At 40.7% G+C, this 15,179-nt stretch overlaps 1 protein-coding gene across 1 annotated transcript in view; it reads right to left on the bottom strand.

Moving 5' to 3' along the window:
- Positions 1 to 15,179, bottom strand: part of LOC122745309 (zinc finger protein 25-like) — a 69,411-nt gene that overhangs the window by 29,271 nt on the left and 24,961 nt on the right. Inside the window, exons 6-7 of the mRNA XM_043990523.1 lie at positions 14,873 to 14,962; positions 3,276 to 4,331 (exon numbers count right to left, since the gene is read on the bottom strand). Coding sequence (XP_043846458.1) covers positions 3,276 to 4,331; positions 14,873 to 14,962 — 1,146 coding nt within the window. The remainder of the gene's footprint in view (positions 1 to 3,275; positions 4,332 to 14,872; positions 14,963 to 15,179) is intronic.

Below are 15,179 nucleotides of genomic sequence, written 5' to 3'. Positions count from 1 at the left end.
GAGACTAGTCAGGATAGTCATTTCCCCTAAATCTAAAGAAAAAGAAGAGTTGCAGAAGTTATGAACTAAATGTGAAAAGGAAAACAGAATAATAAGGAGGCCCAATGAAATTAGGACTAATAAATGGAAAGTGTATAGATAGGAATGAGAAAGAAAGAGAAAAAGCAGAGATAAGAAGCCCAAAAGTCAGTATACATTGGTTGAAGCTCTTGGAAGTATGACACAAAAGACATATGGTAATAGCACACTTTGGATCCTTCTCAAGCTCCATGGGCCAATATTGAAATCTGCTGAGAGAGCAACCTCAGTGCCTTTCTATCCTCCAACTTACCTGAGGGGGCTGACAGAATAAAAGGAAAAAGCTTCATACAATCATGGATTTAGAATTAGAAGGAAGGTTATGGATCATCTATGCCAACCCCCTTATTTACAGATAAGGAAGGTGAGGCCCATCTTGCTCAAGGTTACACAGGGTATAAATAGCAGGGGCAGGATTCAAAGAAGACCTCTAACTTCAACTCCATTGCCAAGAATAAAAGAGAGTAACATTAACTTCCAAAGATCTCCATTTCTGGACAGTCTGGGGAACTGGACTGTTCACAAAGAGTGGCCCATCAGCTTAATAACAAACACTAGTCCTGTTTACTTCATTCTATGCCTGTACTCTTCCCACTGGTACAAAATAGGTCCAGAGGGATGCTATTTGATCTCTATTCCGTTTATTCCTATGCTCTAGTGTTTTTAATAGTAATGGGTGCTGCATTTTGTCAAAAGCTTTCTCTGCATCTATTGAGATAATCATATGATTTTGTTTAATTTTGTTACTACTGATTTGGTGGATTATGTTGATAGTTTTCCTAATATTGAACCAGACCTGCATTCCTGATATAAATCCCACTTGGTCATAGTGGATTATATCGGCGAAACATTGCTGTAATCTCTTTGCTGATACTCTATTTAGAATTTTTGCATCAATATTCATTAGGGAGATTGGTCTATAATTTTCTTTCTGTGTTTTTTTTCTTCTTTGACCTATATTCCTATTGAATTCATGCATAGTTCCCTGGGGACTGTTGAAATTTGCCTAAAGATCAAACCAGACATGGACAGAGAAAGCTGTGAAAAAACTATCTACTGGGCTACACTTCAGGTTGCTCAAGGGATCCTATGTTAGGCCGATTGTTCTGCCTGCTGTTCCTGGCTTGCTTTGTTATGGAGTTGTAAACCCAAAATGGATAATGTGATGGCTTTTTAAAATTGTGAATACTGCTTAGAAGTTGGAGATATATCTATTAGGAGAGAGTCTAGTACTGCGGTGGGTTGTGAGGTTCATATGAAATGTGTGCAAAGCTCTTTGAATATTTTATAGCACTACATTAACATTAGTTATTATTATTACTACTATTGCTGTGGATTTTCAGGATATAAGAAAAAAGAAGGGAAATTGGAGCAAAGGTGTTATTTGGGCATAGGGGACCTTTTCTAGAGTCAAGACATTGTGCTTTGTTACAGGATGGACCAAAAAGTGCAAGGGTGTAATGGGGCACATGGGGCTGGGTGGTTGGGAGGAATATGGAGTAGAGTTAGGGAGGAACTTAAGGAAAAATAAGAGGGAGAGAAAATAATGGGCAGCATGATAGAATTTTCTAAGGCTCTGCTTCTGCTGCAGATTTACAAGCCCACTAAAGCCTATTGGGCACCAGAATCAGGTGCATAGGTGACTAATAAAAGTTGTGTGCCCACCAAAATCTGAACCTAATATAGTCTGTCTATGCCTTGACATCATTAGAATGGCTTTGAACACACCACAGAGGAACTGCAGGCCCAGGGTCACTGCAATTAAACACAGGTACCATTCTGTCACTTATGCTTAAAACATTTAGATTGTCTCTTTCATGCTGCTTTCTCCTAGAAACTTCCACCTCTCCTACCTTCAGGAAGTGGAATACAAGACCCCTTATCCTTTTTTTTTTTTTTTTGGTGAGGCAATTGGGGTTAAGTGATTTGCCCAGGGTCACACAGCTAGTAAGTGTTAAGTGTCTGAGGCTGGATTTGAACTCAGGTCCTGATTTCAGGGCCAGTGTTCTACCCACTGCGCCACCTAGCTGCCCCTAGACCCCCTATTCTCAATTGTCACAGGGAACAGCAATCTAATTTAAAGGCCCTTCTAGTTCTGACACTAGATGCTTAAGGGCAGGACAGTAGGCTTCAAGTGGACCCATCCAGCCCCAGGAAGAATGAATTTTCATCTCAGAGGGGTTCCCATACAAGCAGTCTCTAAGCACTTCCCCTCCATACATATACACATCCATACAAACACAAACATATACACACATACAAAGTCACCCCCTCAAACAAGAAAACCACCTTAGGTTGTTCCTCTTTTGCTCTAACAAGTTATTGAAGTTTAAGCAGTCACTAAAGAACACTGTTATGGTTTAGGCAGGACTGCAGTTCCTAAACCGACACATGTATTCACCACAGGTGACTCTGCAGCCACCTGATGGCAACTAACGTGGCTAATGAGAGAAAGAGAGAGACAAGAAAAGACAGGGTTTTCTCTCCCTTCAGATGACCAACAAACTATGAAATCTTTACCCTCCCTGTATAGTGTAGTGTATAGATGAGTGCTTGAAGCCAGGAAGACCTGGGTTCTTTTTCCACCCCAGAAACATATTGGTTTTGTGACCTTAGGCAAGTCACCCAATCTTTCAGTGGCCCAGGAAACCAGCAAAGACTGTTAGTTGCAGAGGAAGCAATGACTTGCATCAGTAGAGGAGTGTCCTCACTCAGGAGCTCATCATACCAATGAAATCACAGGTCTAGTCCCCACCCTTTCTGAACAACTGTTAAGTCTTCATAATGTTTTCCTTATAGCATCCCTACATGGGAAGTCTTAGATGCATGATCCTAAAGGTCACAGGGCTCCCTCTTCAGTACGAATTATCTTATGTTTCAAATGGACTGACAGTTGATGCCTATGAAGACCCTCCCTTAGATGTTTCACTGAGGTTCTTCACAGGTGTGAATTCTCCAAAACTCAATAAGGTGTCCCTCTGTGGCTTAAGGCTTTCTCACACTCAGAACACACTAAAGGGGTTTTCCTCCCATGTGAGTTCTCATATGTTCAGTAAGATTTCCCCTCTGCCTAAAGGCTTTCCCACATTCATTACATTCAAAGGGTTTCTCTCCAGTGTGAATTCTATAATGTAGAGTGAGGGATGAGTTCTGGCTAAAGGCCTTCCCACATTCATTACATTCATATGGCTTCTCACCAGTATGAATTCTCTGATGATAAGTAAAGGATGATCCATGGCTGAAAGACTTCCCACATTCACTGCATTCAAAGAGTTTCTCTCCAGTGTGAATTCGCCTATGTTGTGTAAGATGTCCCTTCTGGCTAAAGGCTTTTCCACATTCATTACACTCAAAAGGTCTCTCTCCAGTGTGAATTCTCCGGTGTAGAATAAGAGATGAGTTTTGGCTAAAAGCTTTTCTACACTGACTGCATTGATAAGGTTTCTCACCAGTGTGGATTCTCAGATGTTCAGTAAGATGGGCCTTCTGGCCAAAGGCCTTCCCACACTCGTTACATTTATAAGGTTTTTCTCCAGAATGAATTCTCTGATGTTCAGTGAGGTGTCCCCTCTGACTGAAGTTTTTCCCGCATTCATTACATTTATGAGGTTTCTTTCCAGTATGAACATTCTGATGTTGATTAAGGTAGGAGTGTTTGCTGAATGCTTTCCCACATTCATTACATTTATAGGGCTTCTCTACAGTATGGATTCTCTGGTGTTCAGTAAGGTGTGTAATCCAGTTGAAGGCTTTCCCACATTCATTACACTCATAAAGTTTCTCTCCAATACGTATTCCATCATACTGAACCAAGTCCAAGTGGTAACTGGTGGGTTTCCTACATTTATTGTACTTAAAAAGCTTCTTGCCTAAGGAAATTCTATTCCACTTAATTAGCTCTGAAAACTGTTTGAAGCTTTTTTCAAGCATATCACACTGATGTAGACTTTTTCCTGTAGCAAACAGCTGTTGTGGATCAAGAATTGACCCCAGACTGAAACCATATGTATTACCTTCATTAACATTTACCTTACTAGAAGTTTTTCTGGGGATGAATATCACTTGCCTAGATTGTCTTTCCTGGTTGTCTTCATCCCCCTCTAACCTAACATCATATTCCCAAGATGATCCCAACTTGAAATCCCAGTACCCATCTTGTGGGAGCCGAAGTTCCTTAGATGGCTCTCCTATACAAAACCCAGGCTTTGGAGTTGAGTCTTTGTTTTCCCATTTAGTCTCCTGACTAAAGGAACCTAAAAGAAAAAGAAAAATGTCAATGGTCCCTGTTCTCTCTGAGAAAGTAAACTGCTTTATGACACATTCTAGCTTCCAGAGTTCTAGGTAAAGAAAAATGATCATAAATCTAAAAAGGCTAAAATAGGCATTATTAAAGGACAGCTACAGTCCAAGATAGGAAAGAAGATAAAATCAGCACATAGAGCTGCTCCATTACTAAATTACTTGGAGAGATCTCATTGATATTACTGGAAAAGTAGAGCTGGTCATCTCTGGGAAATGTCTAACTTTTTTTTTTTTTTTTGCAGGGCAACGAGGGTTAAGGGACTTGACCAGGGTCACACAGCCAGTAAGTGTCAAGTGTCTGATGCCAGATTTGAATTCTGGTCGTCCTGAATCCAGGGCCGGTGCTTTATCCACTATACCACCTAGCTGTCGCCATCTAACTTTTTAAAAAGGGAAAACAGGTTATTTTTGTAAATGACAGATTGATAAACCTAATTTCAAGCCTAGAGAAAATTATGGAACTTACATTATCAAGCTGGGTTTTTTTTTTTTTGGGGGGGGGAATGAGGGTTAAGTGACTTGCCCAGGGTCACCCAGCTAGGGTAAAGTGTCTGAGGCCAGATTTGAACTCAGGTACTCCTGAATCCAGGGCCAGTGCTTTATCCACTGTGCCACCTAGCTGCCCCCTTCAAGCTGTTTCTTTGTTTTTTTTAAAGGAAGAAAAAAGAGAAAAAGAAGTTTTATTGTGGCCTAAAAGAAAACAGGAATAAAGAAAGGAAAGTGATTTATTTTTGTTGTTGTTTTTTGTTTTGCGGGGCAATGAGGGTTAAGTGACTTGCCCAGAGTCACACAGCTAGTGTGTCAAGATAATGTAACTCAGGGGTTTACCTGGAGGTTGATCTAAACTGATTGAATTGGGACTGACTGCTGACTGGCATACTAGATTGTAAGCACATCTGGCTGGTACTTAAGAAAGGCATTGTTCTCAGAAGCTAAAAACTTTGAACTTTACATTGAAACCACCTTCATGTCCAGTGAACCAATGAATTTGAATGACACTAGTCAATCAGCTTGAAGAACCTCCCATTTCTGGGAGGGGAACATGAAGGAGGAAGCGGGCGCTGGTGAGGGTCTTCTTCCTCTTTTGGTGTGAGACATCAGCGTGGTGGCAAAGAACTTTAGGAGTGGGAGGTTTAAGAAGGTTAGGATTGCCAGGTTATAGGAAATCTGTTCTCAATCTTTCTCTTTCTTTTACTATCTTTCAATAAACCCTTTAAAAACCTACACTCACTTAGCAGTGATTTTTAGTCAGTTTCCCCCCAAAACTGGGGGGACAGATTAGAACCCACACTTACAGGAAAGCTGAATCTCTGTCTTCTGATCTTCTGTTTGGGTAAGATTTCCCTTCCCCTGTCCCCTTAAATTGGAAAGTACTGCTAAGTATTGGCTGTTTTCACTTTAAATTTTCAAATAGATCTTTTAAACTTCCTAAGTACCCCTTTTCTAGCATTAGTTTTACTAATCAGGGAAGTGGAAAAGATCATGTTGATACTTGGTGAGTTTGAATTTAATGAATATTTTTTTATTCCCATTCGTGGTTTTGTGGAGCTTTGTTGAGTGGTATGGAAAATGTGGCATGACATGGATGATATTAGGATGAAGATTATTCCCCAAAATTCCCCATTAGGAAAGCTACTTATGGATTGGAATAAGGGAAAACTTAAGAGTAAAGTCAACCATGACTAGAGGAGAGCTTATCAAACTGTGTTTTATGTGGCATGAGGCATTACAGGAAGAATGGCCCAAATATGGGTCATTTAATCTCCAAACATTGAGGCATTTTCAAGGAATCCTATGCAACTGTCCACCTGAACATTTACTTTATGGGAAAATCTAGATGAGAGCAAGGAGAGATTATCGTACTGAAAATATAGGATAGGTAAAATCCAGGCCCCAGCTTACATCTGAGTCTAGCTCCCAAATGGAAATAATAAATGATCTGACTCAATCCAGACCCCAACTTAAAAACAAGGCCTCTCAGACCAAAACAATAAGTGATCTAAATCATTCCAAGCCTAAGCTTAAAAACAAGGCCTCCCAAACTGAAACGCCCAATAATACAACTCAATCCAAACCCAAGATTGAATGCAAGGCCATTCAGACTGAAATTCCAAATGACCCAACTCCTATTCCCTCTCCCTCTATTTCCTCCATGCCAACCAAAGAAAGAAAGAAAGAAATGATTCCCCTGTAGAGGAGACAGAGAAGGTAGATTTTTCCCCTTCAAGAGATCCTCACCCATGGTCAAAAAGGTACTATATGTAAGCTCAGACAATACACACCTTTTGCACCCAAGGATTTGGTTTCATGGAGACAAAGTACTCCTAAATTTGACGAGGATCCCACAGCAGTTATCAGCCAATTTAGGACAATTTTTTTTTTTTTTTTGCAGGGCAATGGGGGTTAAGTGACTTGCCCAGGGTCTCACAGCTAGTAAGTGTCAAGTGTCTGAGGCCGGATTTGAACTCAGGTACTCCTGAATCCAGGGCCGGTGCTTTATCCACTGTGCCACCTAGCCACCCCCTAGGACAATTTTTAGAGCATATCAGCCCACTTGGAATGATGTTACTGACCTTATGGAAACAATATTGTCCCCAGGGGAAAAAGCACATATAATAGCTGTGGCAAATGGCCTGGAAGACACGGGAAAGGTTGATATTGGGTGGCCTACTCAAGACCCTGACTGGGATCCCAATAACCCTAGGCATTTTGATATGTTGGAAGATATAAGAGAAACATTGCTGAAGGCAATGGAATCCTGTACTAGAAAGGCTGATAAGTGGCAAAAATTTATAGATACAGTTTAGGGACCTGATGAGAGACCTAATAGATTCTATGACAGGTTGTGTAAGCATGCCAGACAATATGCTGGACTAGACCCATTAGACCCTAGAGATGCCCATATTGTCTGCTCTCATTTTGTATACCAGTCCTTACCAGAAATTCAGGAATATTTTAAAAAGCAGTGTCCAGGCTGGAATAGTTTGAGTCCTGACAGACTTAAAGAAATAGCATGGGGCAGCTAGGTGGCACAGTGGATAGAGCACTGGCCCTGGAGTCAGGAGTATTTGAGTTCAAATCCGGCCTCAGACACTTAACACTTACTAGCTGTGTGACCCTGGGCAAGTCACTTAACCCCAATTGCCTCACTAAAAAAAAAAAAAAATTAAAAAAAAAAAAGAAATATCAACATATATATATATTTTTGGTGAGGCAATTGGGCAACATGTATTTATGAAGGAAATGAGAGAGAAGAAAGGAACAAACAGGACATTTTAGCTCCAGTACAGGAAACAACAAGGCAGCGAAGCTGGACAGTTGAAAATCGCTATCAACCCCCTAGATTTTGCGAGTACTGCAAGAAACAAGGGCACTTGTTGAGGGAATGTAGGACTAGAAATCAAGAACTTAAGAGGGCTGTGGCCAAGAGCCTTGAGGACTTTTTTGGGGGAAAACAGAATAATTATGGAAACTTTTATCAGGAAGCAAACAACCGAGGTAATTATAGGCCTTGTTACAGGCAGAATCAAAATGGATATAACTCTTTTCAGGGGGATACAGAGAGACAGTATCAGAATAACTGCAGACCCTATCAGGGAGGTACAGAAAGACAGAACCAGAATCAGGGTGACCATGGACTCCCTCAGAGAGGGGCACAGGATTGATGAGACCAAGGGGAGGGATGGAAAATAAATACTGAAAGCTACAAATTCCCAGACCTGGACTTTTTTGAATGCCCTTGTATCAGTCCATTCACCATCCCAGATCAACGAATCTCATGTGACCCTCAAAGTTGGGGACACATATTATGATTGTCTGCTAGATACAGGAGCCTCTAAATCAGTATTAGTGAGTAAACCAGACCCTGGGTGTAAAGCTGTAGGATCTTTGAATGTGGTAGGAGTCTCGTGAAAAGCCCAAAGAGTAGCAAAATTAACCCCTCACATGGTATCTGTGGGGCCCTTAACAGTGGACCATTCATTCTTACTTATGCCTGATGCCCCTGTTAATTTATTAGGTCGTGATCTCCTATGTAAGCTCAAAGCAACCATATCTTGTGCTCCAGATGGGGCTGTCTCCCTACAATTGCCAGAGGATACTGTTCATTTATTACCAATTTTGCTTACAGAAGCTCAAGGATCAGTAGGGGATGTATCCAAAATTCCCTCTGATATTCCTGAGTCTTTATGGGCCTCATCCCCTACTGAGGTGGGGCTCCTTAAATCTGCCATGCCTGTTACCTTTAAAGTTAAAGGGGGACCACCCCTATCTATTCCACAGTATCCATTTTCTAAAGAAGCTATAGAAGGAATCAACCCTGTAATTGTGGCTTTGAAAAGCCAGGGTATTATTGTTCCATGTCATCATTCTCCATGCAATACTCCCATTTTGCCAGTAAAAAAACCCAAGCCTGGGCCAGATGGTAAACCTGTCTGTCGTTTTGTACAAGACCTTAGGGCAACAAACTCTTATGTTATACCAAGATATGCCATAGTTCCAAGCCCTAGAACGATAGTGTCTTCCATACCATGTGATGCTACATGCTTCACAGTGGGAGACCTCTACTCTGCCTTTTTCTCCATACCAGTACACGAGGACTTCCAATATTTATTTGCTTTCACTTGGAAAAATACACAGTGGACCTGGACTAGACTCCCACAGGGATTTGTAGACAGTCCCACATTATTTTCCCAAATTTTACAGCAGGATCTGGCCTCCATTGCCTTTAAAGTCTCCACTTTAGTACAATATGTTGATGACATACTTTTAGCCTCACTTAATGCTGAAATCTGTCAGGAAGATAGCCTTCACTTATTACCAGAACTACACAAGAGAGGCCACAAGGTGTCCAAGTCAAAGGTACAATAGTGTTTGCCCCAGGTAGAATACTTAGGATTTATTCTGGCTGCTAGAACTCGCTCTGTTTCTCCTAAGCAAATCCAGGTCATTCAACAACTTTCTGCCCCCACTACTAAGCAGCAGTTAACAGCCATTTTGGGAGCTACAGGGTTCTGCAGACAGTGGATCTCTTCTTTCAGGGAGCTCACTAAACCCCTGATATCCTTAACAAAAAATAATGTCCCAGAGCCTTTGCAGCTGGAAAGCCAACATCTCTCAGCTATAACAGAATTAAAGCGGGCCGTGCTATCAGCACCTGGACTAGGCCTCCCAGGTTACAGTAAGCCCTTCACTCTCTTTGTACATGAGCAAAGTGGGGTGGCTTCTGGAGTTCTGAGTCAATCACTGGGACCCAACCAAGGTCCCATAGCCTACTATTCAACCCAACTGGACCCTGTAGCGTCTGGGGCGCCCCCTTGCCTTAGGGCAGTGGTGGCCACAGCCCTTTTGGTAGAAAAAGCCTCTGATTTGGTCCTAGGTAACCCTCTAATCGTGCGATGCCCTCATGAAGTAGAGGCTCTCTTGCTACCTCATAGGACACAAGCCTTTTCAGATCAAAGGCTGGCTAAGTAGGAAGTAGTCCTGTTGGGTAATGAGAATATCACTCTAAAACACTGCACAGTCCTTAACCCAGATACACTGCTCCCTAACTTACCACTCTCAGGGGAGCCATTGCATGACTGTGCTTCTTTAGTTGATATGGCTGAGAAACCCTGGGATGATCTTTTGGATACACCTTTAGAGAAACCTGATATTGTCCTCTATACAGATGGTTCTTCATTTATGAAAGAGGGGACCCGTTTCACTGGAGCTGCTGTATTTTCTGATTATTATATTGTCTGGAGAGCTTCTCTGCCTTCCCATTTTAGTTCAAAAGGTGCTGAACTTATGGCTCTCACACAAGCCTGTACTATAGCCAAAGGGAAGAGTGCCACCATTTTTACTGACTTGAAATATGCCTTTGGGATATGCCACTTGGTGGGCATGCTTTGGCTACAAAGAGTTTTTTTTTTAACATCCTCCGGCAAGACCATTGCTAATGAGGAACTTATCAAGGACCTCCTAGATGCCCTGAAACTGCCCTCTACCCTAGCCATTGTACATTGCCCTGCCCACACAGGGAATAGTGATCCTGTTTCAGAGGGGAATGCATGAGCTGATTCTGCAGCCAAGCTCGCTGCTTTAGAAGCTCCTGAACATGTGTTTAACCTCTCACCTTCTGAGGATATTCCTCCCAACCTAACTTATGATGATTTAGAAGTGGAAAAATGGAGAAATTTAGGGCAAAACAGATCAATGGCGTCTGAGTGTCTCTGGAAGGTAAGCTACTTCTTCCCCGGAAATTCTATCACCAGGTATGCCTCTCTGTTCACAAAAAAGGCCATTTTGGTACACAAGGCATTGTGGACTCTATTAAGAGGATCTGGATAGCACCAGGTGTGACTAACACAGCATCTCGATTCTGCTTGGACTGCTCCACATGTCATTCTTATAAGCAGCATGCTTTCAAGGCCAAAGCTTATGGAAGACGTCCTCTAGCATAAACACCCTTTGAGCACTTGCAAATTGACTATATTACAATGCCAAAGGCAGGACATTATAAATTTTGCCTTGTTATAGTTGACCAACTCACTGTGGGTGGAGGCATCTCCCAGCCCCTGAGCCACAGCCGCCTTTGTTGCCAAGATTCTTCTTAAAGAGATAGTTCCTCGCTTTGGTCCACCAGCCCAAATTGATTCTGACAAAGGTACACATTTTATGGGTTCTGTTTTATCCCAAATCTACTCTGTCTTGGGGGTAACTCCAAAATTCCATACACCTTACCACCCACAAAGTTCAGGCCAGGTTGAACATATGAATAAAGAGCTTAAGTGTATGACTAGCAAATTATGTACTGAAACCTATTTCAAATGGCCTGATGTTCTACCATTGGCATTATTCTATCTACACAGTAGACCAAGAGGAGAACTTCACATATCTCTTTATGAGATGCTTTTTGGTTACCCTCCTATCCAAGCTAAAACTTTTTCCCCAGTTTATACATCACTGGTGGGAGGTGATACTTCTGTTGCCTCCTATACACAGGAATTACAAACTAGGGTATGTGAACTCCATGAGGCAGGAGCTGCTGTACAAGCTGGTCTTTTAGATTTTTCCTTGAATGATTTAAATCCTGGAGACAATGTATATATTAAGAATTTTCAGTGAACCAGTAGGATCCAGCCCATTTGGGAGGGACCTTTTCAGGTATTATTGACAACTCCTACTGCTATTAAAATTGGAGAAAAAGAATCTTGAATTCATTGTTCTCATGTAAAGCCTGCATCATTTATAGGTAAAGAAATTTCAAATAAAACTCAAGCAGATGCTAAAGAGCAAAAAAAAGTAAAAATAGCAGCTGTTAAAGAACAAAGAACCCTAACAGAGCCCAGGGACAAAAGACAATTCCCATCAGATAATCCTACAAATCAGTTACATGCTCTGAGACTGTATTGGGAGATAGGGGCAGCTAGGTGGCACAGTGGATAGAGCACTGGCCCTGGAGTCAGGAGTACCTGAGTTCAAATCCAGCCTCAGACACTTAACACTTATAGCTGTGTGACCCTGGGCAAGTCACTTAACCCCAATTGCCTCACTAAAAAAAAAAGTATTGGGAGATAGAAATTGCCTTTTTAGGGCCCTGGGGGATCAGTTAGAAGGCTACCCTAGAAATCATCTCAGACATAGACAAGAATCTGCTTCTTATATGCTTATGCATAGAACTGATTTTGAGTCTTTTAGCGTGAATGATTCTCCTTTTGAAGAATATATTGCTAATTTGAGACAACCGGGCATGTGGGATGACAATGATATGATTGTAGCCTTTGCTAAACATAACCAGCTGAATGTAATCATTCATCAGTTGAATAAGCCCCTATGGTAAATCCGTGGCATAGACAAAGCTGATGCTGAAGAACTCCACATTTTCTACCATAGAGAACATTATGACAGCATTAGAAAAATCAATGACAATTTGGAAACTCCTGCCCCTTTGGCATGCATGATGTGGTATACCCCAAAACTCTAGCAGCATAATAATTTAACTTTAACAAGCTTTACCTTCTGCAGGTAAACCACTGAAGCACATGGCCTTGTTTTCTGGTCTACCTCAATCTCCCCTCCCCCTTTCCCTCTCCCCCTACTTAAGCCTTGTTCCTTGAAACCCTCTTTTTTTTGTTTTGTTTTTGAAAGGCTTTGGAAAGGCCTGGAATTCACCACATACTTAAGTTTCCTCATAAACACAAAAGGGTACTTAGCAAAACTTTTGCTTTTTTGTTTTGCTTTTAACTTTTGTTTCTTTTGTTTTTTTTTAACTCAATTTTGTAAACTAAGTGAATTTTCAAAGATATTTTAAGTATATGCTGTGGGGCCATTGGGTCTCAGAAGCTATCACAATTTTTCTTTTTTGAGAGAACCATGGGTTTGATGAGCTTGTTTGTGGGATTATGTTTAAAAAAACAATAAAAAGGATTCTTGAAACCTATTGCTTGATTTATCAATGAACATATTAAATATTAAGTCTTGATCGAAGTTTTATTTCTTTTTGATAAATCAATTATGACTTTAAGTATCTGTTATTGTGATACTAGATAGAGAATTCATGTACAAGATGATGTGGTTTACTTGCTCAAAAAAGATTATGTAATAATGTCTAATATTATTAGCTATTTACATTCATTTATCATTTATATATCATTATGCTCTGGGTATGGATTGGAATTATTGTATATATTAGAAGTATATCCTCAGTTATGCAGCATAACATGCATTTTTACTATCATATCATCTTTGGTGAAATTAATATGAGATTTATGAATTATAGAAACTTATCATTTCAGAGACCAATTGTTCTTACAATGAGCTTGATGCAGGCCCTGGAGAGAACATATGTACAACAGAAGGAGAGATGGGTACATGTAAGTCCATGGTTTAATTGTGATGGTGAATACGTAGACCACAATTGCTGGACATAATCCAGTTTCTTCCTCTCTCCTTCCTAAAATATCCTGGTGTCATGGAAGCTCTAACACATGCACCTCGTTTAACTTAACTTGTTTTCTTTTTCATTCAGTCTGATGGCATGGTCGGAATGCATCCACCTGTGGCCTAGCACAATTGCTGGATGTCTCAGAACCATGAGATGTTGTATGATAACCTTTCCATAACATTTTCAGGTATCATAGACACATTACTATATTTGGCCTTAATCCAGACACATGGTGGTAAGAAGTGTTATAGATTGCATAACTACCTCAACTCTGTATTATATGGGTATAAATCCTCCAAAAGGGGAGGGAATGTAATATTTTATATATACATACATACATATATATATACATACATATATATATACACACACACACACACACACATATATATATATATATATAAAGTTTGAGTATGAGTTATATTGTGAAGAACTCTCACTGTTTAATTTGATCATTGCTATGCTAAGAATTAGTGAAAATCCAGCAGTTCAACAGCTAAAGAAGTGAGTCCAGAGACAACCAGAGTCCAGTTTTCTGGATGACATCCCACCACTCCAAGAAGACAAGATCTCAAAGACTTTGAATGAACAGTTTTGATTTGTTGTTTTTCTTTTTCCCTTCTGTTATTATATACACCATTTGTAACATGTATTCTCTGCAGAGGCCTTCCCTCTGCAGGCCAGTGTCAAAGCGCTGGTTTATGAGGGACTGCCCCTCTGGACAAAACTTTCCTCTCTCCTTTTTCTATATTGTTATTAACATATTGTTTGTCAGCATAGGGTGTGTTTCATCAAAGAACACACCCTGTTCCTCTAAGAAACAAAGGGGGAATGCATCAAGATAATGGAACTCAGGGGTTTACCTGGAGGTTGATCTAGACTGATTGAATTGGGACTGACTGCTGACTGGCATACTAGATTGTAAGCACATCTGGCTAGTACTTAAAGGTATTTAAGAAAGGCATTGTTCTCAGAAGCTAAAAACTTTGAACTTTACATTGAGACCACCTTCATGTCCAGTGAACCAATGAATTTGAATGACACTAGCCAATCAGCTTGAAGAACCTCCCATTTCTGGGAGGGGAACATGAAGGAGGAAGTGGGCGCTGGTGAGGGTCTTCTTCCTCTTTTGGTGTGAGACATCAGCGTGGTGGCAAAGAACTTCAGGAGTGGGAGGTTTAAGAAGGTTAGGATTTCCAGGTTATAGGAAATCTGTTCTCAATCTTTCTCTTTCTTTTACTATCTTTCAATAAACCCTTTAAAAACCTACTGACTTATCAGTTATTTTTAGTCAGTTTCCCCCAAAAAACTAGGGGACAGATTAGAACCCACATTTAGAATTTTAAATTACACACTAGTAAGTGTCAAGTGTCTGAGGCCAGATTTGAACTCATGTCCTCCTGACTCCAGGGCTGGTGTGTTATCCATTGTACCACCTAACTGCCCCAAAGTGACTTCTTTAAGTGAAAGATGAGGACTCCCTTTTTGACATTTCAAATATGCTGCTCACTAACTGATCAGCTGAAGTATTCCTTAACATTTACTTCCTGGTTTTCACTGCCTCACCTGAACATGTGCTTCTTGGGACTTCTGGAATCCAGGGGGCTTCTCCTCTCTCCAGCAGAGAGATCACATCTGGTTTAAAAACTGGAAGTCCTGTTTATGGAAAAAAAAATGAGAAAGTTTTCAGACAGAAAGCCATATGAGAATTCAATCCTATCCCCTTTCTCTTGACAGAAAAGAAGGCATAGTAGGCAGTCCCAAAGGGTAGTACTCCAAGGGTACACCTTTGAAGGGGAATGTGAACTGCGATCAATTTAATGTTGTGTCAAGATAATGGAATGTGACAGATGAGATTTAGCAGATACTCAAG

Source organism: Dromiciops gliroides, chromosome 1 (genome assembly GCF_019393635.1).
Source record: "Dromiciops gliroides isolate mDroGli1 chromosome 1, mDroGli1.pri, whole genome shotgun sequence".
In the NCBI taxonomy this organism is placed as follows: domain Eukaryota; kingdom Metazoa; phylum Chordata; class Mammalia; order Microbiotheria; family Microbiotheriidae; genus Dromiciops; species Dromiciops gliroides.
Note: the sequence above shows the minus strand (reverse complement) of the source record. Positions and strands in the feature narration are given on the sequence as shown.